The sequence below is a fragment of the Fragaria vesca genome, linkage group LG6, assembly GCF_000184155.1.
Source record: "Fragaria vesca subsp. vesca linkage group LG6, FraVesHawaii_1.0, whole genome shotgun sequence".
Classification (NCBI taxonomy): domain Eukaryota; kingdom Viridiplantae; phylum Streptophyta; class Magnoliopsida; order Rosales; family Rosaceae; genus Fragaria; species Fragaria vesca.
Window position 1 is genome coordinate 4,960,874 of NC_020496.1, and position 27,856 is coordinate 4,988,729.

Below are 27,856 nucleotides of genomic sequence, written 5' to 3' on the forward strand. Positions count from 1 at the left end.
TAGGCATTTTACACTTTTTTTCTCCCACAAAGTAAAAAATGATCTCTGCTTTTTGTTGCCTTTTGTTGATATAGGGATCTTAGACAGTGTAGTTGTAAAGCTGCTTTCAAAAACAGATCCCTAGATTTTGTTGTCTCACTATCCGATGAATCACAGAGTGGAGGTCTAAATCCGAATTCAAAATGCCAAATAAACAGTTTGCATGATTCATTCGATCATTCACAGATTATCATAAATTCATAATTATGTACATGGTTCATTAGTAAACACTTCGATTAGGTACCTCGAGCAAGCGGCTGATATATATAATTAGCGTTTCTAAATTCTATACGATTTTCATCATAAAAACTCAACTGTTTTCACAAATGGAGCAGAGACCATGCATACTCGAGTTCAAGCGGTTCATCAGAGAGGTGAATGACATGTAATCTTCCATCTAGGAAGAAGTAATAAACCTGACTACCAGAGTGAAGGAGGATGTCAAAACACTAGAGAACGAGATCAATGTTCTCAAGAGGGCGTTAGATCATGAAAACCCGAATGCTCCAGAGATCAAGGTGCCACAGCCAAAACTTATCCAAGTATTTAGAATTACGTGCTTCTATGTCAAATGAGAGCAAGACGAGACTGCATATAAAATATAATCATGGCGTTGTAAATTCTCTTGTACAAGTTGAAATCGGCTGATCTGTAATTGGATTTTGAACTAATACTAGTTAATCTAGCCGACAATTAGAGGAGATAAGAAATTAGATGTGACAAGGAATTTGGATTTCAGAATCATCACATCACTCACATGGTGCCTGCCGGATCAGTATTTACTTAGAAGCAACTACTTGTATTATTATCAGTATACAAATGATAATAGTTGAGAAATATGGATCACCAGCATATGATCCTTGAGGTTCTTATTCTCTATTCTTCCAACTTATTTTTTTGTTCATTTTGCTTAATCATCGACTCAAACTCAAACTCAAAGTCTTGAATTTGATTCTGGTTTTGGCGCCCAAATGTGAGGCCAAAGATGAAAAATGTTATATAAGATCGATGAGGGTGACATGATTGCAGGGAAAAGGGCAGTTCATCTTTCACTTTCTTAAAAGAAACTACAAAAGAGTAGCTGTGGACCAACTGAAGCTGGGTTTGCTAATCAATCATGAACAATCTCTTGCACCACTGTTAATGTGCAGAAATATTTCCTTCCTTTTTCCTTTTCGCCTAAATGATTTGTCACGAACGAGCAGCATCCGTCAAATATAAGTATAGGCGAAACAACTCATCTACGACCTAAATGTGAAGGTATGAAAGGAAAAAGGCCCTCTTGACGAATGTCTCTGTCAAACTATTCCAAATGGAACGCTGAGGACACAAAGGAAGACAATAGAATCGAACTGAAGGGTCTGAGAGGAAAGACCAGGCTTTGCTAATTTGTCTGCCGCAGAATTAGCTTGTAGAAAATGAGCCTCTGCTAATTTGTCCGCACGCCACAGAACTGAAGTCTTGTGAAGACCGAAGAATGCAATACATCAAGACTTTCGAATCTTCCTCAACAAGATCATGATGATATTGTTGTAGTAAGAAATTATATCTCAAAGCAGTGACTAATTCAGCTACCAACACATCCTAACTGTTTTCGCTATTTATGAATTTGGGATTCCTTAAGATGTTCTTATCTCTGATGGGCAAGAAAACATGTACTTCTATGATAATGGCCCAACGGGTTAACTAAGCAATGCACTCTAACAAGGCAGGCCCAGTTCCTCTCTTTCTTTCTAGTTCAGCTATGGTTTCCTGTCTCTCTCGAACCAAACTTCCACTCATATGCACTACATTTTATGCTTCATAATGTTTAAAATAAATTTATCGAGATCAGTTACTGAGCTTCGTTAAGACTCAAGAACTATTCTTTCTGCAAATGGAACGTGATCAGCACTCGATCCACTTCAGTGATAGGTAAACCAGAGCACATCTAGACGAGCATGAGAAATAAATATCGAATCACTCGTTCAAGCTAAGAAGAGATGCTTTGATAGTAAATACCATAAAACCAATATATGATCCACTTCAAAGATGATGAAATCTCAAGGAAATAAGAAGAGGCTGTAGTTATATGAGACCACATTACTTGTATAAACTATTAGACTCGCTAAATAACTAAAACAGGTGCTTCTTCTCGGCATTCCCTCTAGCATTGAACTAATTTTGACAATAATATCTAACAAGGACATCTATACTTACTCTAATGCGATCTGGAAGACTTCGATTCCACTTTCCAAGTCAGAAAACTTCAAGATGACACAAGTCTTCAAAGATAAGCTAGTAGCTAGTGAGCCACTTATCTGCCATTTGATCAAGAGGTTTCCTAACTGTATCTTCGGTAGCATTGCAAGCTTCATTGACTTCCATTTCTTCCTTTGGAGTCACAGTTCCACCAACAGTCTCAGGAGGGCTTGAAGTTGCTTCGCCTATGCTGCGAAGCCTGTGGGACTTGCGAGAGGGACGTGATAATGAGTTTTCTCTCATACCAACAACTTTCTTTTGTCTAGTTTTAATACTTAAGTACCCATTTGCAAGAGCTTCCATTGCTTTAGTGGTTAGTGGTCGGGTCCTGGTGCTTTGCCTCCTAGAATTCATGTTGGTTCCCAGAGAATCATCAACGGTCTTTGTTCCACTAGATGAAAGGCCTGAAATATCTGCATTTGTCTCATGGCTGAACCCAAAACATATATCGCCACCCATTCTGTCCACCAAATCCTGAGGTTGGCTCTGGTCAGATGATGTGTGGGTTTGGGAAGTCTGCATGCCAGAACAATCTCCACTGCGAGCTTCCAAACTGCTCTCCTCTTCTAGATTACCTTCAGCCTCAGAAGTACTTGATGATTCCTTTTGTTTAGGACCCACTAGAGCAACAACAAGCGTTCCTGAATTTAAATCAGTCAATGTTCCATGGAGTCCCACTTGTTCCACTTGTTCGGACTCCAAACCTTCCGAGCAGTTTTCAATGAGGCTACTTGTCTCTGCCTTAACACAAGCAGTTAATTTTCGCCGTTTGATAAGAGGACCTATGGAATCAGAATGGCTAGGTTTAGCTCTCCGACTGAATTTGCTAAATGTGCTCCCTTTTGGCTGCTTGTCATCAGACATGCTGGTTTTCTGATCCTGGTGGCTTTCTACTTTTTCTGTAGTAGCAAATGTGCTCCCTTTTGGCTGCTTGTCATCAGACATGCTGGTTTTCTGATCCTGGTGGCTTTCTACTTTTTCTGTAGTAGCAAATGTATCCTCATGGCAGTCGATGTTGGAGTTATTCACTTCAGCATTCTGTGAAATATCAGTAGCATCAGGCTTAACCTTTTGCAGTAAATCCTCAGATGAGACTGCTTCAGTTTCCCAAGAAGTACATTTCGACTTGAGTACACATTTATCTACAGCTGGCAAGCATCTTATCTCTCTCACAGTTGATGATTTTCCTCCAAAAACTAGACTGGTATCAACAACGGTGAACCTCTTCAGATCACTACCACCGCCACCATTCTTGGCCTTATTCTTTTTCAACGGCATTTCACCTCTTTGAGTGATACCATTCTGGTACTCATTCAGTACAAGTTTATACTCAGATGATTCCCCTTCACTGTCTGATGAGGAATTGGATTGTTCTGTGTTAGTCTTCACTTCACCTGGTAAGTTCATCAGTTCCACTATGCCACGTGATTTTCCTCCATGGGCCAAACTGGTATCAACAACAGTGAACTTCAGATGGTTTGAATTGCTTTTAGAGACTCGGGGTTTGAGGTAGCAAGGACGTTGAAAACAAGATTCATCTTCCTGGTCTGATGTCACCTCTGGAGTCCACCCACCTACTTCATTCCCAACAGGATCTTTTTCAGCTTCCAGCTGAATGAGTTTTGGTTCAGATGCCACTTTGTTCAAAACATCACTAACAGAATCCAAAAAATGATCACCCTTTGTCAATTTTCTTTTTGAGTACTTCTTTATCCCAGGCATAAGAAAAACCAAATAATTTTCGGAACTGACATAACCTCGATCCTTGGGTTGCTCAGAGTGCCATCCATTTGCCAGCAATCGGGGCCATACAGCCTCCCAAAAAATATCAGTACATCGAGCTTTGCTCAACCGAACCCCTCCAGTCAAAAGCTTCACTATTTCCGTAAATGAAAGAGAAGCAAAAGCTTTACCATTTGGTACTCTTGGAGTTGAACAACCTGGAGTCTCTTGATTATTCTTTCCAGGCTCTATGGGAAAGCCTGTGAGGTCTTCTTCCCCTTTCCCAATTCCTACAGCTTCCACAAGTACAGGAATGCCAACTGTAGACTTTAAAGAGGAGACATATTCTTCTAGTAAAGTTCTTCCTTCTGCAAACGACCTATAGCCCTGATCACATATCAGATGGAAAGCGACAGTGAGAGAAGTTACATGTACCTCTCAAATAGATCATGATTTTATTTAGAAACATATGTACAATGCCTGTATGTAAATATTTGGGGGAAGCACATTTATTTGACAGTTAGCAGCTGAAAACAAACTTCCAAATAAAATTCAGTAAAGACGCCTAGACATCAATTGTTGATTATATTGGTGAACAGTAAGGGAGCAATGGAGTGGTGAAACCATTGGTGTACTCAACGATTTTGAGTGCACCTTTAAAAGACTTATTTTTTTTCTGGCAATATATATCATAGGAAAAAAAAAATCTAACTTTTAATTCAGCTAGCCTATAAGCACTGCACTTTTCGATCATTTTCAAGGACAAGACGAAAAAGGTTGGCCAGTGATGAATGAGAAAGTACCTCAAACAAAGTGATTCGCGATTCTTCTTGGACATGAGGAATCATACGAGAACACAATTCTCGTTGCCTCCACCCTGTAAAAATTTTCTCGCCAATAATGCATTTCTTTTTTCTACCTTTCTGGCAATCTGACCATCTGTAGTATTCATCAGACCTATAAAATATTCCATAGTAAAATGACATTATTTCTCCTGTGCTCTTGTGCTCCATGAATCTCTTCACCTGAATGAAGTTCTTCCCAAAAATGTACAAGCCAAGGAGAAAACTATCAGCTTCAGTGTCACTCCAGGGTTCCCTAGATGAATCGGGAACTGGAGAACAGCTTTTGCTCTCTAGCAGCTGATATGATTGCCTTTCTTTCAGCAACAATGTTTTTAAACTTGTTGATCTTGAATCTCCTCCCTGGCCCAACCCAGATTCCAAGTGATCAGCATTGAGTTCTGAATTTTTCTTCCTTGCTTTCTTATGAATCTTTTTTCTCTTTCTAGCTTCCAGAGACTTCTTTACATTAACTGCATCATCAGGGGTTGTAGGAGAATCCAACCCTTCAGCTTCAATGTTATCCCCTTCTTTGACCCATGCAATTGGGATGGGTAATCCCATAAGAAAGGAATGGGATTCACTGGCAATTTCTGAGTCAGCGGGATTAGTCAAAAGCTTAAGCCGCTCAGATTCCATCGTCTCCACTGTCATAAAAGGAATTTCCACCTGATACTTGCCACCAACTCGGGGAAGCACATGTTGATCTCCAAACACATTGCTTGTAGGAGTATCTGAATGAATCAGATCTTCAATAGGTGTTTCTTTCAAGGAATTACCCACAAGATCCGACTCAGCTGATTCCATCTGCCAAAGAATATAGAAACATAGTTACAACCAATAAGGAATGGTAATGCCATTCATGCTAGAAGCTATCATGCAAAGTTTAACTTACCAAACCCATGTATCATGATATTCAGAAATTACTTGTTCCATTATGAAAAATATTATGCATTATAGCAATGGCAGTCTCCAACTCATAATATGCACAACCAGAAAAGCACCAGCTTTCTTAGAGAACAGACTCCATGAAGATACGAACTTTTGTGAACGAATGTACACCAACAATAACTACATATACAACATCTTTTCCTGGACAAGAAAAAATCTGCAGGACTTAATATTTCCTTGTTGAAATCTTACAGAATACTGAAAAAGACAGAATCAAACTCCTCTCACAATTCAAGGAAGCAAAACCAATATTTGAGAGGAAAATTATCTTGATCACCCACTGAAACTCACAAACTGCATGTAATCTACAAACCCATTAATTATCTGGTCTCATATAACTAGAAAATCCAACTAAGCACATCCACATCTGATCACTCTAAGCACAGCCACATCTGTAATACAATCAGAGGATTTCACTAGCACAAAACCAAAATCCATAACTGAACCAGATCCATATTCATCTAAGATACAACACCAAACCCCATCTACCATGTCAAAGCAATAATCAAGACGTTATGTGACAAAACAACAGCCGACAAAAATATCTGAAACCAAACGTTGAGTCCACTCTTCAAAGCTAAGAGAAGCTACTATGCAATCACAAATCACACAACCAAACCAACACACAAAGTTTATGGGATCGAAACCAAACCAACCACAACTCAGACCCGACTTGTACACAAAACCCAAACTGTGATTCCATAATCTCATACCAAGCACCAAAATTTAGCTCATATCAAACAGCAGAACAACTCGAACAATAACAACAATGCAAACAGCTACCTCACAATGAAAACGAGCATTGAACATGGACATAAAATCAGTAATGAACTAACCTCCATTGAAGAGCTCGAAAAACGTCAAGAACCCACGTGAAAGATTAATCCTGGGCAAATGGGTTTTCGTGTCAGGCTTTGATTCACATCAATTATCAAGCTATACTATATATGGAACCACATCGAAACCAAGTACAAGGCTACAAGCAATAAATAATACCAAGAACAAAACAAAGCAGTGAACACAAACGAAACATAAGAAGATACGTAGGGAGAGAGAGATGAGACTACCTAGTTCAAGAGAGGTTGAACTCTCATGGGGCGTGAAATCACAATCACGAGGTTAAGAGGGTAGGAAGAGATAGATAAAGAGAGAGAGAAGAAGAGAGGAGAGGGAAGGTGAAAATCAAAGTAGTGTGTGTTGGTTTTGCATAGAATAGAGAGGAAGGGAGGAGACGAGAGAGAATATATATTGTTGTCTCTCGTGTCAACCAAGAGTTTTAGTGCAAAGAGAGAAATAAGTGGCAACAACATACGATGCTTTTCATGGGGTTTTGGCTATATTGTTCACACTCCTAAATTGTTATTTTTGCAATGCATGATTTGTGTTTTTGGTAATAAAGTATTCGGAAAACAGGATCCTGTTACATTATAACGCTCTGGGCGCACACAGATAAGTCAGGAGAGTGTTGATAGTATTGCGAGAAAAACAATGCCACCAACCTTAAAACCGTAGATGCATTTCTTTAACATGACGCTAACATTTACTCTAGCATTCGAGACAATATAACCCACCAAATGTTGTGTGCAAAAGATTGTTACTATACAATGCATGAGTCTGTAAGTTTACTAAGAAAATATTTAAAAATTAACTTTTTATCACGTCATAATACTCGAGGCGCACATAGATTAATTTTGAGGATCAATGGAAAAAAAAATCAACACTATCAATCCCCAAACTGTAAATACACTTAGAATCATACAAGTGATTAGCAATTACTAAAAAAAAATTAACCTCCTTCTAACTTTGATTGTTATTTTTATACTCTTTGATATCGGTGTGATTAGTTTCAAAGCTACATGCAATGCGACCTTCAGACTACTAAAAATTAGACTTCTTCGCTTTGGCGTCTTAGGACTTTTTCTTCTTCTTCTTCGTCTCGAATAAGATAACAACATGTGTTAAGTGTATATTAGGCAGGGTTTTATAATTTTAATTTGGCCGACGTCTTTAAGTCAATCCAATGCTAATCCCCCACCAAAGGATTGATGACCATAATTTAGCTAAACTTGTATCTCTAATTTCGAGTGCGTGAAAATTGAAATGATCTATAATCCTACATCATGCAATAGGTCTAACGAATGGAACTTGCACAATACCAAAACCTCAAATTATTCCTCCGTAATGAATTTCTTTTGAAAGATTGTATAAAAGAAAATGCTTTGTAAGTTTTGAGTTTCGTTAATTTAAAAATCATTTTATGAGAGTGATAGTATGCAATTTTGGTCAAAACTCATGTGATATAGTTCACAATTTGAGTAAGTTACGAGTATGTTTTCATATGGCTTATTTTAAAAAAAAAGGCGACAAATTATATGAATTGAATACAAAGAAATACATGGAGCGAGTGATGCAAAAATATCAAGAAATGGGTAAACAATAAAGCTAGCTTTCATGTAGTTGGATTAATTAGCGATCGGTTTATAGGTTTTAACTCTTTTTTTTTTCTTTTCTAATTTTATATGGTTAGTTCAACATTTTTAGAATGTTACATGCATCCCTTTTCATATATGACCCAAAATTATCTTAAGATTCGTATGCACACACATCACAAACACCAGTTTAGAATTTGTGGGCAAAGTTCTTTCAAATACCAAATTGTATATCAAGTACCATTAATTTGAGACGATCAACAGATCAAGTACCATGATCTGAAACTCTACCCCTTAAATTTCCGATAAAAAGGCACACATGTGATGATGTGATCTTACGCAGCTCTTCTTGTCTCCGCCAAGCGTCCTCTCCATGGAAAATGAAAACCCGATCCCAAATGTCACATCCAAAAAAGTCCATCCAGTTTTACCCGACCCGACCCGACCCGACGTTATCTGGGTCGGTCCACCGTTATTTGAAGCTTCCCGGTTTCTCACAGTCAACGCCTTTCATATATTAAACAACGAACTCAGATTTGTGCAGAGGATTCAGGGGACTATTTAATTTTATTCAAACTCATTTCTGATCACAGTTTCTTCATGGAGATTCGTGCTTTTATGCCTCTTGAGTAAGATTCATGCTTCTTTTATAAATTGATTAATCAGAATGACATTATATATTGACCAATTTGATCAATTTGGAAAGCTAGTAAGCTTCAAGAACACGAATTTACAGCTCTAAAAGCTCAATTGGGAAGTGTATTTGGAGTGTTTTTCAAGTATTTACTGAAAGATTCATTCTTTTTGTTCATTTTGTTTTAGGTTCTTGTGGGAGAGAGTTGGAGTTTGTGTTGAAGTGTGCACAGGGAGATGGGTTTGGCTCCACTTTGATGCAAGTTTATGGAGATTCTTCATCTGGGTATGTCTAAATACTTGATGTCAGTTTTGGTTTTGCTAGTTTGTGATTAGCTTCATTTTCCTATCTTTCATTTGTTCAAGAAAGTAGTTGTGTTTGATTTGGTTTGGCTTTTGGTATGAGGCTGTAGTAGGAGTGTAACTGATTCAAATGTTAGTATTCTAGTCATGGGAGTTGGTTAAAGTCCTGAAATGATGTGCTTACGCTTTATTGTGAGAGATACTGGTTGATTCTTTATATCTATACTGAAATCATTAGCTAATGTGTTGAAAATGGGAGTTGTCTTCGTTCTGATTCATGTTGTGTAAGACTTACGGAGTATTTGGTTTCAGAATCACCTGCATCTTGGGTTTTGCATGCTCTCATCTCACATTATATGTCTTAGATACTAGAGTATTCAGAATCACCCTGAATCTTGGGTATACGAATCATAGATACTTGAGTACTAGACTTACTCCTCATATCTGTTAAGACTTATTACTAAAGAAAGATCACTTGGTAAAGAGATGTATTATTAGTTATGAGTCTTCAAACAACAGTATCAGTTTCTCTCATTCTCTTTCCATAGATTTTATCAGTAATCAAATGATAACGTGATTGTAGATTTGTAAGTTGCAATGTGGCTTGATGATTTTGAGATATTAAGCTTAGTTCATTGATATAATAGCTGAGAATCAGTTTTTTTTTTTACTAGGTTGAGGAACTAAGAACACAGAAGACAGAGTTTGATCTCGGTTAGAAGGATAGCTGAAGTTATCTGTTTTATCAAGGATGAGGAGGTCATGCCTTCCCAAGTGCAGATTTGGTAGGATAATGGGATGGCTCCAGATTCTACTGGGAGGGCTTGTTATAATTGTCAGCATATCCAGCCTCTTCAAGTTCTATTCTGCCGGATTTTTCTGGCGCAATGAAGACATATGCCGACATTTTTATGGGGTCAGAAATGAATATGAAGGATTCGACATAAAAGCTTTGTCTGATCGAGTAGGGGAAGTGCTAAACAAATTGGATAGTTTACAAGAAAAGCTCGAGTCAGCTGTGCAGCAAATGGAGAAGAACAAAGATGTCTTTCATACAACTAATATCACAAAATTGGAGTTCAAGAAGTATCTGGAGGAGGAAGTAATCAGGCCTCTTTATAGCGCTCACATTTCTCTGAGACTGATTCGGTTACCTATCCCAGAAGGTATTAGAAACTCAACAATGAAAGAGGAACCTTTGATTAATACTTTTGTGATTGAAGAGATAAGGAAGTATATAACCCCAAAGGAGAGCAGAATTGGGAAGATTAATATATTTGGTACAGAAAGGATATACAATACGATTGGACATGCTTGTGTGTTGTACAAGAAAGAGCTGGAAGAGTATATGAACTATGACATTGGGTCTTATTGTGACGATGATTGGAACTTGGCTCAGAAGCTGATGTTTAATGGTTGTGATCCTTTGCCCCGGAGGCGGTGCTTGACAAGGGCCTCACAGGTCTATCAGAAGCCTTATCCTATCAATGAGTCTCTGTGGAAATTGCCTGATGACAGAAATGTGCGGTGGAGCAATTATCAGTGCAGAAACTTTCAGTGCTTAATGAGCAACAACACCAAAAGGGGTTATTTAAAGTGCGTAGGATGTTTTGAAATGGAGAAGGAAAAGCTTAAATGGGTGATTAAGAATAGCTCGCTACCAGTTGATTTCCTGATCAGTGAAATTTTGGCTATTAAGCCTGGGGAGATAAGAATTGGTCTTGACTATGGTGTTGGCACAGGTACTTTTGCTGCAAGAATGAGAGAAAATAATGTTACAGTAGTCTCTACTGCTCTTAACCTTGGGGCTCCTTTCAATGAAATGATTGCCTTAAGAGGTTTGGTTCCGCTGTATATAACATTGAATCAGCGTCTACCTTTCTTTGATAACGTTATGGACTTGATTCACACAGCAGGGTTTCTGGATGGCTGGATTGACCTGCTGTTGCTGGATTTCATCCTGTTTGATTGGGACCGAGTTCTGAGGCCCGGGGGATTGTTATGGATCGACAGGTTCTTTTGCAATAAAAAGGATTTGGATGATTTCATGTACATGTTTCTGCAATTGAGATACAAGAAACACAAGTGGGCTATTACTCCTAAATCAAAGGATGAGGTCTACTTCTCAGCAGTGTTAGAGAAACCTCCAAGAGCTATCTGATCATCAATTCATTCAATGGAACTTCTTGCTTGGATATTACTTTTGTCTAGTCATGAACATACTGGGAATAGGATTTCACTTGCGACTCTTGTCTTTGTTTTCCTAATTGACATTTGGTTTTAACTCGGATTATGAATTTATGAGATGTTACCTAAATTATGGCCATTAACTTTAGATCGCATACATACATCATATGCCGATACAATACATATAAGTCCTGTAATTGGCAATTGTACTATCATAATTCATAACATTGCATCTTGCAGAGGGAGAAGGGAATTCCTGTACACTAATTTGCTTCTTTGTCGAAAAGTTCGATTGATAACAACAATGGCACTGACCCACGTACCAGAACAAAACAAGAGGAGAAAAAATTACACTGAAGAAACCTGAAATAGAAACTCCTCGTCCTCGTATCAATTTATATGGGTTCTCAACAAAACCAGAACACCCCCAAACCCTAAAGCTGTATAGAGCATATAGAAAATCCTAAAGCCAAGTAATTCTTTATTTAACTAAATAGATTAGAGAGGAAATGACTCGTTAAAAACATAGAACAGGATCTATTATTACAAATTCGTGGATTCTATACACTAATAGTTACCATCTACTAGCTTGCTGCACCATAACGACAGACCAGCCTAGCTATTCCTCTAGCAGTACTAAGCAGTACACTTGTTCTTGCAGTCGATGGTGCAACCACCGCCGCAGCCCTTCCCTGAGTGGCTGTGTAGGAGGTGAAACACTTAGCAGGACACGTCAGCTTCTTGTTGAAGCAAGGACACCCTTTTCTTGTTTGCACCACCACCTTTGTTCTTGTTGCTGGATCGAGTGCAGCAGTGAGGCGTGGTCAGAGCTAGCTCCGGTAGTGAGTAGAGTACTGATGATCCAGCTTCTTCAGAAATCAGGTCGGGTCGAATACCGGGTGTTGTCGCTCTTCATAAAAGCGAACCCTTCCGCGTAATCCAACTAGTCGTCACCGTCGTCGAGACGGCGGCGAGTGACTAGCGGCTCAGCGTCGCGTCCCGTTTCAGCATGCCCCCTCCCACGGAGGTTCGACGCCTTCACCCACGACGCCGAGTCGTTAGTCACTCGCCGCCGCAGGGACGACGGCGACGACTCGTTCGATTACGTGGAAAGGTTGGCTTTTATAGAACAACCCGATATTCGACGATACCCGACTTCCTGAAGAAGCTGGATCAGTACTCTTAAGTGTCTCGAGCTCGCTCGTCTAGCTCTGAGCTCCCCTCAGTTGTTGATATGGGTGCCTTACTCATGTCCAATACATGATCATATATAGAGACTCAAGTTCAGCGGTTTTTCTGGCTTTTGAAATATAGGAAAATTATTTGATTTGATGTATCTCTGGGCTAGTAGGTTTACTTTTACAGGCTTTAATCACGCCCAGCTGTCTGCTTGAAAAAGGCAATTCAAACATTGCAATGAGATGTAGGAGGAACCAGAGGGAGAAGAATAGTTCAACATTATTCCTTCTTCTTTTATTAAACATTATTCTGCATGGGAAAATGTTGAAAACTATAAGATTGCTATTGCACAAGAAATAGGCCGGGTTAGGCCGGGTTTGGCATAAGTCTTTAAGAGTTCAGGCGGAACGGTCATACGTTTGTTGTTGATCCAAATTACGACTGTGTCTTGGTTCAGATAAGTTTTTTTGTTAATGTCTGTCTTTTGTTCCTTTTGTTGGTGTCTGTGTCTTTTTGGATTTCGTTTGTAGAATCCGGTGAACTGAGTAATCTGAATTTCTTGTCTGAAATGTTTGGATTACGTTTAGTTACGAAATCGTTGTACTTTTCATCTTCATCTTAATAAAGGTTTCTTGAAATTAAAAAAAAAAAAAAAAACTAAGGCCTATATGGAATGGTAGTGCAATCACAGGTCAACATGGTTCACATAAGTTGAATTGCAGTACTGTTAGATGGCCACCTTTATCAGTCAAATTTCTTTTTCCCACAAATAAACAGAATTATATCAAATTCTGATTCTTTTGCAGAAAATTATTGAAACATGTAGACATGTCTTTTAATGTATGCTCGACATGTCTTTTAAGTTGCTTATACCCATATTCCTTACTTCAATTCATTAGTTGTTTTGTTATGGATAATATATTAGGGATAATATAGTCTTTAGGTCATGCGTGATCAAAGAAAGATGGTCTTCAAAGTGGATTTGGATTTGTACCATGAATCAAAGCCTCACTCTCACCACCATGCATGCTTGGTCAATTGTTGAACTTTCTCAACATGAATCCTGTAAAACTGATCGATGAAGAAACCCAGTTTCTGAATTGGCCGGATGTTGAAATGTTGTGCTTCAAAAACACCTGATTATAATTTCTTTATAACAAATTCATTTGAGTACGTATGTGCTCATTTTCTTGTTTATTCGACGAGTACTGTGTGTACGTATGTGGCTCATTTTCTTGTTTATTTGTTGGTTTGAGTTTGTTGTATGACTTGTATCATCATCTTCTGTTCTAGTATTTGTATTTTCTATTTTGCTTAAAATTGCATATACTAAAAAAGAAAATTCATATGATCATGCATATATTGATATATAGGCAGGATTATCACACAGGTCAACCATAATAGATGGTTTCTATCATCAACCTTTGCAATATAAGCTTTCCAATAGTTGGTTCATATATATCAAAGTAGAAATAACTCATGATCTCTGTTTTAGCAATCAAATTACTTCATCCCCAGATTGGAAGCATACACAAGGTTGAATTATTAGGTACTAGCTTGTCATGTCCACCCTAATAGATGCATGTCTAGATGGAGCTTAACCTAAGCATGCAAACTAAAGAAGATGTAGCAGTAGTAGAAACCATCCATTAGTTTGCTGCTCAATGTTTATCAACAAATGCAAGTAAACCGCTCATCTATATCAATGATTCAATATATATATATATAGCCCTTCTCGGCTGCGGACGTCCGCACCAATGGTTTTGGTGAGGATTTACATTTTTGCACCACTTTTCGATCAAATTTTCTCATCTCCACTGTCTAGTATCTAGATAATATTGTGTAGATCATCTCTGTAAAATTTCAGCCAATTTGATGATCGTTAAAGCCCTCAAAATTGTGTTTTTCTGGTATAAACATGAACCGGACAGAATTCAGTCCGTCCATTTGTTTTTCAAGTTTGAGGGCCTTAACGATTACCAAATTGACTGAAATTTTGCAGAGATGATCTACACAATATTATCTAGATACTAGACGGTGGAAATGAGGAAATTCGATCAATAAGTGGTGCAAAAATGGAAATTCGCACCAAAACTTTGGTGCTGGTGCGGACGTCCACAGCTGAGAAAAATCGTGTATATATATATATATGCATGTTTGTTTTGGAGTCTTTGGAATGGAATGGCATGCAGAAATTAGAAAAGCTGCTGATATATACTACACGATGGAGTACGTGGACTGATCCGACTGGATTCTAGCTTCGTCTCCTCTATTATTATTCGTTTTGAAATCCCCATCCAAGCTCCAAAGATATTTCTGGTCATGCAAGTATCAAAAAGTTATACTTGCCCCTAATCCCTTATTTTCAAAATTTAATCTTGTAGCCAGTTTCATTGAGAGTCCAAATCATTAGTCAATATATGATCTTGAACACAGAAGTCATGCATGGTACGTTATACGGTAAAAGAGATGCTAACTAGCTATGCGAGTTCACGCATTTTATTGAAATTGGTTTAGTGTCAACAAGACTTTGCTAACAAGTAAACAAATTTTCATAAATATATACATTTCATTTTCCAGTTTGTTGAATGTATGGGCTTCTGGCATGATCAAGTGCCAAATGAACACCACGAGAACCAGAACAAAAGAAGGAAGGAGATCTCCGTACAAAACAATCTCATATATGTTAATGGTGCAAGTGCTGTAAATCGAGCAAAACTATTGCATCTATACAAAGAAATTCAGCTAATTAAACGGGCACTCATTAGTTGATATATCTCCGATCTTTATCAATTACATATAGTTAAAACCTACGCCTTCAATTATGGAATTCATTACGATTATAATAAAACAATCCCCATGGTTGTAAATGCCAATCTTAATGGCTCAATCAGGGCCAGAAATATCGTTATCTTTCCATCTCTATTAAAGAGGGGATCAATGATTTGCGATGGAAAGTGAATATTATGGCTTATAAATTTCTCTATAGTTAGTTAGGAAGTTCTTATCACATATATTCTAGCTTTCGATATGTATGTATGTATCTATCTCTATATGTAAGTGTGTGTGTGTGTGGTTTAGCACGAAATCTACATAAACTTGTGGAGTACTGAGAACACATATCGACACAAAAGAGACTGAAAGATAAAATGGCGGTGTCTGAGAGTAATAGATATTGCCTCTATGCCTGCATGTCGTTGCTTCTAATGTTTGGCTTCGTTGCAAATTGCTCGAGTTATGTCGTTGATGACCTAGAGCAAATTGGTTCCATGAACAACAACGGCTCTGAAACAGAAACCATGAGGAAGCTGCACAAACCCTAATGTAGAACCGGCAATTCCATCGATGACTGCTGGCGTTGTGATCCCAACTGGTTCTACAACCGAAAGCGTCTCGCGGATTGCGCCGTTGGTTTTGGCAAAGAGGCCAAGGGTGGCCGCGATGGACGCTTTTACGTTGTCACCGACTCGAGCGACAACGATGTTGTAAACCCTAGACCAGGCACTCTCCGCCACGCTGTCATCCAGACCGAGCATCTCTGGATCGTTTTCTCTAAGGACATGTTGATCACACTGAAGCAGGAGCTGATCATGAATAGCTTCAAGACCATTGACGGCCGCGGAGTCAACGTTGAAATAGCTTACGGAGCAGGCATAACGATCCAATATGTCACAAACATTATCATCCATGGTGTGCACATCCACCACTGCAAGCCTACAGGAAATGCTATGATGAGAAGCTCCCCATCTCATTTTGGATGGAGAGGAATGGCGGATGGCGATGCCATCTCCATCTTCGGATCGAAACACATATGGATCGATCACAACTCACTCTCCAACTGTGACGATGGCCTTGTGGATGTTGTGCAGGCCTCAACTGCAGTTACCATTTCCAACAATCTGTTTAAGCACCACGATAAGGTGATGCTGTTAGGGCACAGTGATGCTTATACTCAAGACAAGGTGATGCAAGTGACAGTTGCTTACAACCGTTTCGGGCAGGGATTAGTGCAGAGACTGCCGCATTGTAGGCACGGCAGTTTCGATATAGTGAACAATGACTACCCTAAAGGGTGGGGGGTATATGCCATTGGAGGATCTGCAAACCCTGCCATCAACAGCCAAGGCAATAGATTCTATGCCGATGCGGTTAAGCATCCCTATACGAATCAGGTTACCAAGAGAATTGTGGGAAGCGAGTCAGAATGGAAGAGATGGAATTGGAGGTCGTCGGGAGATCTGTTCTTGAATGGCGCTTACTTTGTTCCGTCCGGTGATGCAAGTTCGGCGGCCTATGTCAAGGCCTCTAGCACCTTAGCCAAGCCAGCTTCCATGGTTAGAGCCATGACGGCTAATGCCGGTGTTCTTACTTGCCGCAAAGACCAAGTTTGCTAAGTTTTTACCAGATCGATTAATTAGTGCATTTGCTCGGTCGTGTAGTTAATTACTTGTTACATCTTTGTCGGTCTAGAATTCTGATTGAATTAAAAAAGAAAACAATAAATGGCTGTTGGCTGAATCTCGTTAGTATGTGATCTCTCTTTATCTTTTGGAAAAATTCCCAATCTACCCTAATTTTAAGCAATTTTTTCCCATTAACAAAATAAGAATTTAAAATTCTCATCAACCCTAAAACCTTTTAGACAATTTTCCCACTAACAAAATTTTTAACTTTTTCTGTTTTTTTTTTCTAGACCATATTACCCTTCATATTATCCTTTCTTCTATTTCTCACCTCTATACCTCTTCTTTCTCTCTCGTCTGTTCCATGCCTCTCTCTCTCTAGATACCCAGCAAAATGTAGAGAGAGAAAGCTCCACCAATCAATCAACCATGGTGTCCTCCTCTCAAAACACCAATAAAAGCCCTCCATTCCCACCTCGCCGCAAAGCTCACCAACCTCACAATTCCACCTTCTGTCAGGACCCACCCCGAATTTCACCCTGAAACCCGAAGTAAATCCTGCGGGGATCACCTCCAAGGAAAGTTTATCGAAAATTCGGCATAACCTCTCTTGAAAATGGACGACCCTTCCTAATAAAACCTGCATACACTTCTGATAAACCAAAACCAACCTTAAACTCCTGGAGCCTTCGTGCTCTCCCAAATCACAACATCTCCAAATTATTTACTAACTTTAATAAGAATAATCCCACAACCAACAATCATAGTTCAGAGCAATTCTAATTGAGAGGAAATGAACTAGAAATTTAGAAATGAGCGGAAGCTATACTATTGACTATGCCTCTTCTCCATGTACGTCCGACCTCAACTATGCTAACCTGCAAACTGGGCATTTTTAAAACGAAGGGCCTAGGGGAAAACATTTGAAAACGTTAGAGTGAGTGGACAAAAGTAAGTTTAACAAAAACGAGCAACAAAAATCTTTATGCTTTCCCAATTGATTTCCATAGAAATTATATTGCATGCGACAGCTCAAAAAGCTCTCAACAAAATTTTCCGAAATTATCAAAACGTGACTAGCCGCGTTAGTCCCCAACACCTCATAAAAATAGAGCCTCTCAAGCTAAAATAAAATATGTATGTATTACACTCGTCATATCCCTTGTATGAATTTTCTTGAAACAACAAAGACAAATAGAAATTCACATAAGGCTACGACGCTTGCGTCTAACGCTCACGTCGCACCATAATGAAATTTTATCTCATTATAATGGAAAAGACGGTGTATATGTATACGCGCATATCCCCTATATAAATTATTATAATTATATAGGGTTACGACGATTGTGTCTAACGCTCACGTCGCACCATAATGAAATTTTTCCTCATTATGGTGGAAAAGCACGTATAGCTAGCTAGCATTTCTTTATATACATATTATTCTCATAATCATCCAAATACATATCCACCGAAAATGTCTTTTTCGGTAACTCTCCAAAATAATAAAAATTGCCAATTACAAAAGAGGCTATAAAAGTATGGCTCTACCGAAAGATCCCATTTTCTGTAACTTTTCAAATAGCGAAGTTAACAAATAAAATATGAATAATCACTTCTGAAAATACTTCGCAGAAATCAATCGTAAAATGAAATTATTCCACAAATTAAGATTCAATAATATAAAAATCAACCATCAATAAATATGAGACCATCACATGCATTTAATTTAAAACAAACGTCCACTCATAACTTTAGGCATAAGCTTAGGCATAAGCCCGACAAAATCCAATTCGGCACTCAAGTGATTCGGCATTCAAGTGAGGTTTCCTCAAAACCTGACACAAAAACCATGCTTAGGACCACACTTCAATTTCAGAATAAATAATACTTAGATATATAACTCAAAACTCTTCCGCCTAACCCACTACCCCTTCTAGGGTTAAGCTTATCAGATTCACGCCAAAATCCAACCACAGCCTTATTTCCTTTATTTCAACATTCTAAAACAATAATAAGAAAAATCCAACGGTCTGATTCTTCCCCATTAATCGCCAAATTCACCGATCTTTCAAAAATCCAAAACCTATTCAAAACTCCTCCAAAAATTCCAAACTTCATACCAATAACTCCCCTTAATATAACACACTTAAAACCATGAAAACCCCCTTAACAGCAGCGGCGGCCTGCGGCCGACTCCGGCGACCCCAATGCCTACCAAAATTTAACAGCATCTTCCTCTCAACCCCCTCTACGACTTTGCTAACTAGCACAAACACAAATTCCAAGCCTAGATAGGGTAATCGACTTAAAACAGTAAATTGAGCCCTAGAGTTTCAATCATTGATTCCTCCTTACCAAGTACTAATCGAACCAAAACCTTTCGAGGGATTACCACCCTAGCTGAGAGTTACAAGACGAGCCAAAGATCGTTGGCTATGGCGGCCGGAGGAGGGAGCTCCGACGAGAGGGCAGCCAGACTTCCAAAGGCGATTTCCTCCACACGGCAGCGGTAGGGGTTCGGTCACCTACCCAGAAATGGAGAGGAGGAGACAGCCGACTGAAAGGGACCGGAGCGGCGGTCTGCGGTGGCCGGACGGTCGCGCTGAAGATCCGGCAGGGAAAGGGAGTCGGGAAAAGGAGAGAGAAGAGAAAGAGAAGAAAAGGAGAAGGAAGGGAATGGGCCTTTTAACCGGTCCTCAAACCCAATTAATCCCAACCTAACACCAAAAATTTACACCACAAAATAAATCAAATAATACCCTAATAAAAATTACCTTTTACTAGCTAAAATTTACCATTTTACCATCGTCACAATTTTCTCCTACGATTATTTCTACCGAAATAATCGTCCCTCAAAACCCTTCTAGGGACCAATTAAATCATAACTCATTGACAGAGACTGTAGAATCTTTATTAATACCAAGCTAGTAAATAAGGTAAAAATTTAAGGGTCGGGATGTGACACTTTCCTCCTCCTCCTCATCTCCGCCTCAAGACTTCGACTTCAACGACGTCTTCGGCCCCCCAACCGCCTCCAGTGATGCCGCGCCGCCGCCGTTGCTTGTCATCGATCCACAACCGCTCCCACTCCTTCATCGACCCATCCCCACGCTTCACCCCCACCTCCTCCTCTTTCCTCCGCCCTTTCGCCGCCGAATCTGACTCCAATGAAGATGAAAACGACGCTGGTTTAGATCTGGCCTGTATGAAGCGGCTCACTTGTGCTTGCTTTGCTCAGAGCTATTTTAGCCGGGGATGGCTGCCCCGGTAGATCTTAGAAGATGAAGCTTGTAGATCTTTTCGGAGATGAACCGGAGCTACTCGGTAGTGGTAGTGTGGTTCCGGATTTGGAGGTAATTCATTGTACCAGAGTAGAGATTTGATTTGGCTTATTGGATTAGAAATTCGGCGATCAATTCTGGAATTGAGTTTTGGATGAAACGATTGTGTATAGCACTGTTTAAGCTTTTTGTTGTTTCCTTATGTTTATAAAAGGATTTTGATGGTCAGGACTATATATGGTTATTATTAAAGCACTTGATCGAACTTGTGGCCAAAATGTAGTAGTTATTGTTTAAAAGAACCTATTTGGATGTAGTATGCGAAGGAAAACTATGTAACTTTGTTATGATGATGATGGTGAGATTAGGTGATATTAGGTTCCAATCACTCAAGTCTCCTGTCTCAGTAGACCCTCTTATTGCCTCAAGTAGACCCTTCTATTGCCTCCAGTAGACCCTCCTACTGCCCCCAGTAGACCCCCCTACTGTCCCTAGTAGACTCTTGGACAGACCTCCTACTGTCCCCAGTAGACCCTCTTATTGTCCCCAATAGACCCTCCTACTGCCCCTAGTAGACCCTCTTACTGCCCCAGTAGATCCCTGGACAGATCTCCTACTGCCCTCAGTAGACCCTCATACTGCCCCCAGTAGATCCCCTAGCTTTCGTCGGAGCCAGTCAATGGTCACCGGAGCTCGGTCAACCATCGTCGAAGTCCGGTCAACATCCTCGGAGCCCGGTCAACGTCATTGGTCGTGAGAATCCGGTCATAGAAACTTTATTTTATAATAGACTCTTATAATGATCTATTGTAGTTTATTTAATTCATTAAGAGTATAATTGTCTTTCTGCTCTTTAAGTTGGCTCTTGGGAATTTTAAAATCTTATTTTGTTAGTGAGAATAAAATTCTTAAAATTAGGGCTAATGGGCATTGTCCCTTATCTTTTTTTCCTCTAACACTTCTATGCACGTACGTATATTTTCAAATCATGCAAGAATATTTTCTTCCTTCCACATGATCATCATCAGTGAAAGCTAGATATGGCCTCACAATCAATATCAAAAGGAATCACTTAACTCCCGTTCGTAACATGTCCCCGAAAGGCTGAAACAACATTATCACATGAAAAGGTTGATCTCTAGAACACGACGTGTACCTACATATAACATGTGAATGATCAAAATAAAAGTCATAAGCACATATGCTTGGTTATTCTTACACATAACCGTGTGTTTTAACACCGCTGAGTATACAAAATTTTGCTTATCACATACTTACAAGTTACAAGAACAGTTGTCATCTCGTTAATAAACGAGAAGAAATTCAATATTTTTAATTTATGAGAAATTTTATTCACACATCCTAATATAATTAATACACACCTCTTCTATTTTTTATCTAAATTTTTCCTTAAACTTCCTTTTATGCCCTCTTTATTTTACTTAATACACATACTTTAACTCATCAACTGATTGCTCCTCATGAATCTATCACTCTATTTTCTCACCTCTATGATCAATTACTGCCAATATTCAACTAAAATCAAATCGAATTGGTAAGCAAATGAATCTTACAAACTAGACAAAGTGATTGACGATTTTTTTTTACAAAAATTTTCATTCAAATAACCTCTAGGATTTTCTACAGATAAAAAAAAACCTTTAAGATTTTCAATCAATCGAAATAGTATGGAAATTTGATATCACCAGGAAGTTTACAGACTGTAGATTTTTTAGAGTTGTAGATTTGTATATAATTTTTTGTTTTTTGTATTTCTTTTTTTTTTTAGTGTATTTTTTTTGTTTATCTTCATCAAAGGGATAAAATTGTATTAAAAAAAGTTTTAAAAAATAAGGATGTGTATTTATAAATCTGGTATATGTGAATAAAATTTCTCTTAATTTATTTGTATTTTTTTTAAGGAAAAATGATACAAACAGTGTCTCACATTTTAGAGAAGTAAAACTTTGGTATTCCAACTTCAGCAAACTTCAAAACAGTCTCACGTTCTTACCCCAATTGAAGTTTGGTATCTAGAACCCTTAGCTCCATTCAAAATACAACAGTCATATTTTAATGTAAAATTCCTAATTTTTGACTTTTTATTTTCATTATTCTTTTCATATAATAAAAAAGCAAAAAAAATTATTATTAATTCTAAACAGATTTTTTTAGAATTGAAATTTGTTTAGTCATTCTAGTTTGAAGTCGACATCTGTTTAGTCCGTGTGGTTTTATTTTAATCTGATAGTCCTTAAAGTCACAATTTTTCTATCCAAATAGTCCTTATGGTTTTATTTTAATCTAAATAGTCTTTAAAGTCATGATTTTTTATCCAAATAGTCATTCCGACAATTTTCTCAGTTAAAGGCCATAAAGACTATTTGGATTAAAAATCATGACTTTAAGGACTATTCAAATTAAAATAAAACCATAACGACTATTTAGATGAAAAATCGTGACTTTAAGAACTATTCAGATTAAAATAAAACCATAAGGATTAAACATAAACATATGTCGACTTTAAACCACAAGGACTATAAAATATTTTACCTTTTTTTTTAAAAAAAAATTTATATTTTCATAATCTATCTCTCTCTATTGATCTACAAATAGAGATGAGTTGCTCGTCAACAAAAAAAAAGAGACAAAGTATTGAACAAGATTGAGACTCTTTTGAAAGGAATATGAAATCGAGCCCTGCAAGGAATTTTCTGCTCAAATATATCTCAACAATTTAGGAGGAAAAGCTTCTAAACAACCACAAGAACTCTCGATTGAAGCTATTTTGTTGAGAATTATGAGTTTGGAAAAAAAAAAAAATTGTTTTCATTTATCGAGAATAAAAATTGTTTTGGAATAAAAATGTTAAAATATTGAAAGAACGAAAATATCCTTCATCTGTTAGTTTTTTTTATCGGAGCTAAATGTTTTAGATACCAACTTTAGTCAGGGTAAGAACGTGAGATACCTTTTTAAAGTTTTCTGAAGTTGAGATATCAAAACTTTGCTTCTCTAAAAGATGAGACACTGTTTAAAATTTTGGTTCAAAAATTAAAAAATTTAAAATCTAACCCACCCCAAGTTTCTAAAGTCAGCCCACATATTGTTAAAATTAGTTCATTTCTTACATCAATTAAGTAGAGTAAAAAAAATTCTAACCCACCCTAGTATAAAATCCTGGCTTCGTCATTACCAAAATAATGTATATATGCACATTTTTCTTATATTTGTAATCGTGTTTGTGAGCCTTGCAGTAAGAAGGAGATTATAGTTCACTCTAGCTTTGATCTTTAGTGATGGGGTTTGAATTAAATCTTTAAATGAGGAGCCGTGTAGCAAGAAAGAAAGTATATATGGCTCGATCAGTATATATAGCTTTGTTCTTTCCTGCCAACTTTGATTTGAATCTTTAGAACTTAGGAGCACTGTAGTAACACTTCTGTAACCCTATCTATGTAAATGTAAAGGCAAAAGAATACATAAATGACACATGAATATATTCACGTTGCACTGTGACATTAAGTAGCTCTATCTACTCAGAGTCATCATAAGGAGACTTGTTGTAATGCCGTAGAAACTGTGCACGACACAGCAGAATTTTCGACCTCCTAGATCATTAGATGACCAAAACTGCTTTTTTTAACACGAGCACCGTCATAAGGATAGTGAAAAACTCAGGAAGCAATTGGGCAATTCCACAGTTTTGTTCAGCGACCTTGTTGCAAGGTGTGACATGTCTCATACAACGTGAGGTTCAGGTACTCTATAATCAGATATATACATTATGAAATCATCATTACCATTTACCACTAAGCTATAGCTCATCCTCATGCTCCACTAAGATACGTCGGGTTATGATATTGGGAAGGTTCTTAAACACGATGAACATGCACTTAGTTGATCGACCGTACCTTTCTTTCTGGTTGAGTAGTCACATCAACGCAGTGCACTCCTTTGCTGGATACCAGGCTAGAACTCCGGTGCCGAGCGGCAACTGTACCATGGTTAATCTCACGCCTGGAGGTGGCTCAAGATTTGGAGACCCTGACCCCTGAGGAGATTGTCATATCCAATACATGGAAAATCTCACTATTTTCATTGTAGGGATAGTTGCAGAGACAATAGATTTTGCCCTAGCAGCTACTCGAGAAAGACAATATTTTCTTGACCGAATCGCTCAGAAAAATCCCCAGAACACCAAAGCGCTCAAGTTCTTCATATCCCTATTTACTACAGCATCTAGCCAACTCTAACCCCTAACCTCACCGCTGACCTATACCTCCAAGCAATACGTACCCCGCCCGCTGAGATCTAATCTAATCTAGGGTTTCAGAGTGCTGTGATTTTCTACATGCCAGTTCGCCGAGCTGCTTCCTAGGGTTTGAGTTCAGCGTGGGCCAAAACTAACCCATGAAGCCCTTGCAGGTCCACAAGTTAATGATTTCGTTTTCTTTTCTTACCTCAAACCCTAGTAGGGATTGCGTGCTGGCTTTCTGCAGAAGACCTGGGGCATCGAATCTTTTCCATTCTGATCTCTTCTGATCATAGTCTTGTAGCTAGGGAGTTGAAAAGAAGAGACAAAAGCCCTCATTTTCACTTCTGATGATACTAGTTTGGCTGAGATGGTACTAGTTTGGCTGGTTTGCAACCTTTTTTTTGAAACTCTGAATTGTATCACTTATTACTATTTACCAACTCCTCTTTTTGTGTCAGTACTTACCATTACTTGGCGTGGTCTACTGCAATCTCTGATAAGGTTTTAATAAACCGAGCGAGAGATGAATGCGGTGGATCCATCGGTGTAAGTTGAAACGAAGTTGATTATCGACGGCAAACTTTGGAGGAGGATGGTTATGGTTGGGTTCTGACATCGTTAACTCGTAAAATGATGATCATCTTTATTAGTAACATCGATCTCATGAATCATAAACTGTGCTTGAATTGTGGTGTATAGAATGCGATTTCATTATAGTCATAGACTCAAAGCATATACTTAAAACTAAGATCCATAGAATCATAGGTCATAGCGACGCACCTAGCTACCTAGTAATATTGCATATAACCAATTAGGAAAACGCTATGGTCTAACAAATGTTTAATGAATTTAAGCAACCATTTGAATCTTAATGAAGGTCAGTTTGATGACTTTGATCTATGCGCGCATGCCATGCTTCATCAACACAAACACACTACATGCCTGTTCCATCAGATCAAACACAGAGAGAATCGGATTCCACTCTCAGGCATCTATGAGGTGGAACATGACAAACACCAAAAGCCAGCCTTGCATGATCGATCTCATTGAGGGAAAACAATCAAATGTTTTTGCGGTCCTATAGAACTGTTGGCTTGTCCTTTGCAGTTTGTCTTTCTAGCTTAAGATAGAAGAGAGTACCAGGACCAGCACAATCTCATACTTCTATATAGAGATTGACTCTAAAGAAAATTTGGAGGTGTATATGTACTGTTCAATTATACAAACATGATTCACATATTGTGCTATATATGAGCCACTTGAGCACATATATATGCGACGTAGTCGAGCCCTGATGGTAACCTAGAGTACTCTCACTAGCTACTCCAAGGTGGTTGATTTTCACGGCCTCTCTCTTCTGCTTCGCTTTGCTAGTTTGCTTCAGAACAAGACTCAGACCTCTCTTCATTCAGTTCTTATCCTACAACTGTCTCAATCCAATTACATTAGGTTGTGAAGTTGGTGAGATTTGGCTCCAAAGATTTATGAGGGGCCTCTATAGCTACGGTTGGACCATTTGAAGTTAGTAACTTATGGTCAATTACTATGCTTATTTCCAGGGAGAAATGAGCCAAGTCTGTCCTTGCTCTTGCATCATGTAACAGTATCGAAGACAAAACTTGAATGAAGACGAAACATACTTGCCCATGCATTCACTACTACTGTGTTGTATCGATCCAAAGGCTTTTGAATTAACAGGATTGCCATAACAATTATTGATCGAGCTCCCCAAACCACTATATAAAGGACCCTTTGGTGAACCATTTTTCCACACCATTTATCCTCTTCTCCTCTCCTTGCATGCTCTTCTGAGTCTTCTCTCTTCTCAGGCAATAGAGTTAGGTTAGATATATAGAGCGAGTTGAGTGAGTTCAGTCAAAGAGAGATACATGTTAGTTGTGAAAGGAGCTTCCTTCAATCCAATTGAGAGGGCTAGACAGTGGTTTGAGCTGTCAAATCATGCACTCGGCTCACCCTTAATCGTCATGGAAAGTATGATGCTAAGGGTTTGCCAGTTGCATGATATGAGAGCAACTCTGCCGCTGCTTGTATTTCCCATTGGATTGAAGGGAGCTCCCTCATTAACTCAGTGTAGCTTACAATATTCCTTAATCGTTTTGATATCACTTAACATAACTATGCTGGTTATTTTGGTATATTTTCCAAGGGTTGGTTAATTTATAACTGTACAGAATAGTCTGAATAGATGAAAGTACTGATCTGTTGTTTTTATGATTTTCTCAGGAGGAGATCCAAGTATTCTCACCGTCAAGATGGCGAAGCTTTGACGAATCACTTACCGGCCGGCTCACAGAACAGAAGGAACATCCATAGGAGGATTCGGATAATTAACAAGTTAACCTTGTCACCCTTTCACTGCTACAGACTCTCGGTAGCAGAAATAGTGCAGTATATGGACTTTACTTGGGTAATGGTTCCATCCGATCTATGACTGTAATGAGACTATTGTACGTTTTAATCAAAAGGGTTATGCTTTGAAACACAAGAAGCAAGATGTGCGATTGAGTATTACTGAATTTACTGTATTAAATCAGTAGGCTTATGCTATTCAAAGTTCAAACCAGGCCAGACAATAACAAAGGGTTTCACACCAAATTGCAAACCCATATATTCTCAACCTGGATTTGAATATGGGCCTGTTCAAAATGATCTAGTTACAAGATTAAGCTAATTTGTCTTGGATCACTTCACCGCCAGAATCATCAATTATCATCAGAACAGATGCCTCTCAAACTAAAGAAAGGTATATATGGCCTACAAAAAGAGGAGGCATAAAGCCCTCACAAGTCACTCCAAGTATCTAGGGTTTTTCTGGATCGTCTCCATTACTTAATACCGTTTGTGTTGGTGCACCATACTAAACCTAATAAAATTTTACCTTTAGATTTGTTTAATTGATAGAAAGAACCTTTCTAGTGTCTACAACCTGAATTATTAATAGAAAAGACTTAAAAGAAACATTCTTAGCTAGCTAGCTAGATTGCATAAGCGAATATTCTTGTTAGTCTAGTTTGTAAGAAGATCAAGCAAAGTAGCAAACCAAATCAATTAGGCTCAAATCAAACTATATATATGTTCTACTAACTGATCGATTAAAGAATGAGCTTACTAATGAAGTTACAGAATACAGAATAATTCTGGGAATAAAGAATACATGGGGTTTCTGCATATATACTTTGATGGTAAAAAGCTGGTCTGTATCATTTTCCTTTTTTACAAATAATTGTACGTAGATATGTGATCAATATATTGCTAGAGTGGGGAAAAGCTTGACTGCAGAAGATATGGATGGACTACTCTGGAATCTGTTAGCTTCTTTACTTAACTATATTAGCGCATAAAGTGCAACTGGAGACTCATTTGCATT

The 27,856-nt window shown here is 38.3% G+C and overlaps 3 protein-coding genes across 3 annotated transcripts; 2 read left to right on the top strand and 1 right to left on the bottom strand.

The window, feature by feature from the left end:
• Positions 1 to 2,023: 2,023 nt before the first annotated feature.
• Positions 2,024 to 7,055, bottom strand: LOC101290777. The gene is made up of 4 exons (XM_004302363.1): positions 6,863 to 7,055; positions 6,632 to 6,681; positions 4,806 to 5,651; positions 2,024 to 4,389 (listed from the first exon to the last, which is right to left on the bottom strand). The coding sequence occupies exons 2-4, from the start codon at positions 6,635 to 6,637 to the stop codon at positions 2,317 to 2,319; spliced, it is 2,925 nt and encodes a 974-aa protein (XP_004302411.1). The 5' UTR covers positions 6,638 to 6,681; positions 6,863 to 7,055; the 3' UTR covers positions 2,024 to 2,316.
• A 1,881-nt stretch (positions 7,056 to 8,936) lies between these two features.
• Positions 8,937 to 11,321, top strand: LOC101291062. Its single transcript, XM_004302364.1, has 2 exons — positions 8,937 to 9,143; positions 9,835 to 11,321. The coding sequence occupies exon 2, from the start codon at positions 9,912 to 9,914 to the stop codon at positions 11,319 to 11,321; it is 1,410 nt and encodes a 469-aa protein (XP_004302412.1). The 5' UTR covers positions 8,937 to 9,143; positions 9,835 to 9,911.
• Positions 11,322 to 15,675: 4,354 nt separating this feature from the next.
• Positions 15,676 to 16,920, top strand: LOC101291946 (probable pectate lyase 15-like). The gene is made up of 2 exons (XM_004304936.1): positions 15,676 to 15,734; positions 15,855 to 16,920. Exons 1-2 carry the CDS (start codon positions 15,676 to 15,678, stop codon positions 16,918 to 16,920), a joined length of 1,125 nt encoding a protein of 374 aa, XP_004304984.1.
• Positions 16,921 to 27,856: the final 10,936 nt, after the last annotated feature.

Bases quoted from the DNA above. Each gene is read 5' to 3' on its own strand.
- LOC101291062 (XM_004302364.1), top strand. From the start codon at position 9,912: ATGAGGAGGTCATGCCTTCCCAAGTGCAGATTTGGTAGGATAATGGGA.
- LOC101291946 (XM_004304936.1), top strand. From the start codon at position 15,676: ATGGCGGTGTCTGAGAGTAATAGATATTGCCTCTATGCCTGCATGTCG. The intron at 15,735-15,854 runs GTTTGGCTTCGT...ACCCTAATGTAG, and splicing joins TGCATGTCGTTGCTTCTAAT to AACCGGCAATTCCATCGATG.
- LOC101290777 (XM_004302363.1), bottom strand. The intron at 4,390-4,805 runs GTACTTTCTCAT...ATATGTGATCAG, and splicing joins CGCGAATCACTTTGTTTGAG to GGCTATAGGTCGTTTGCAGA.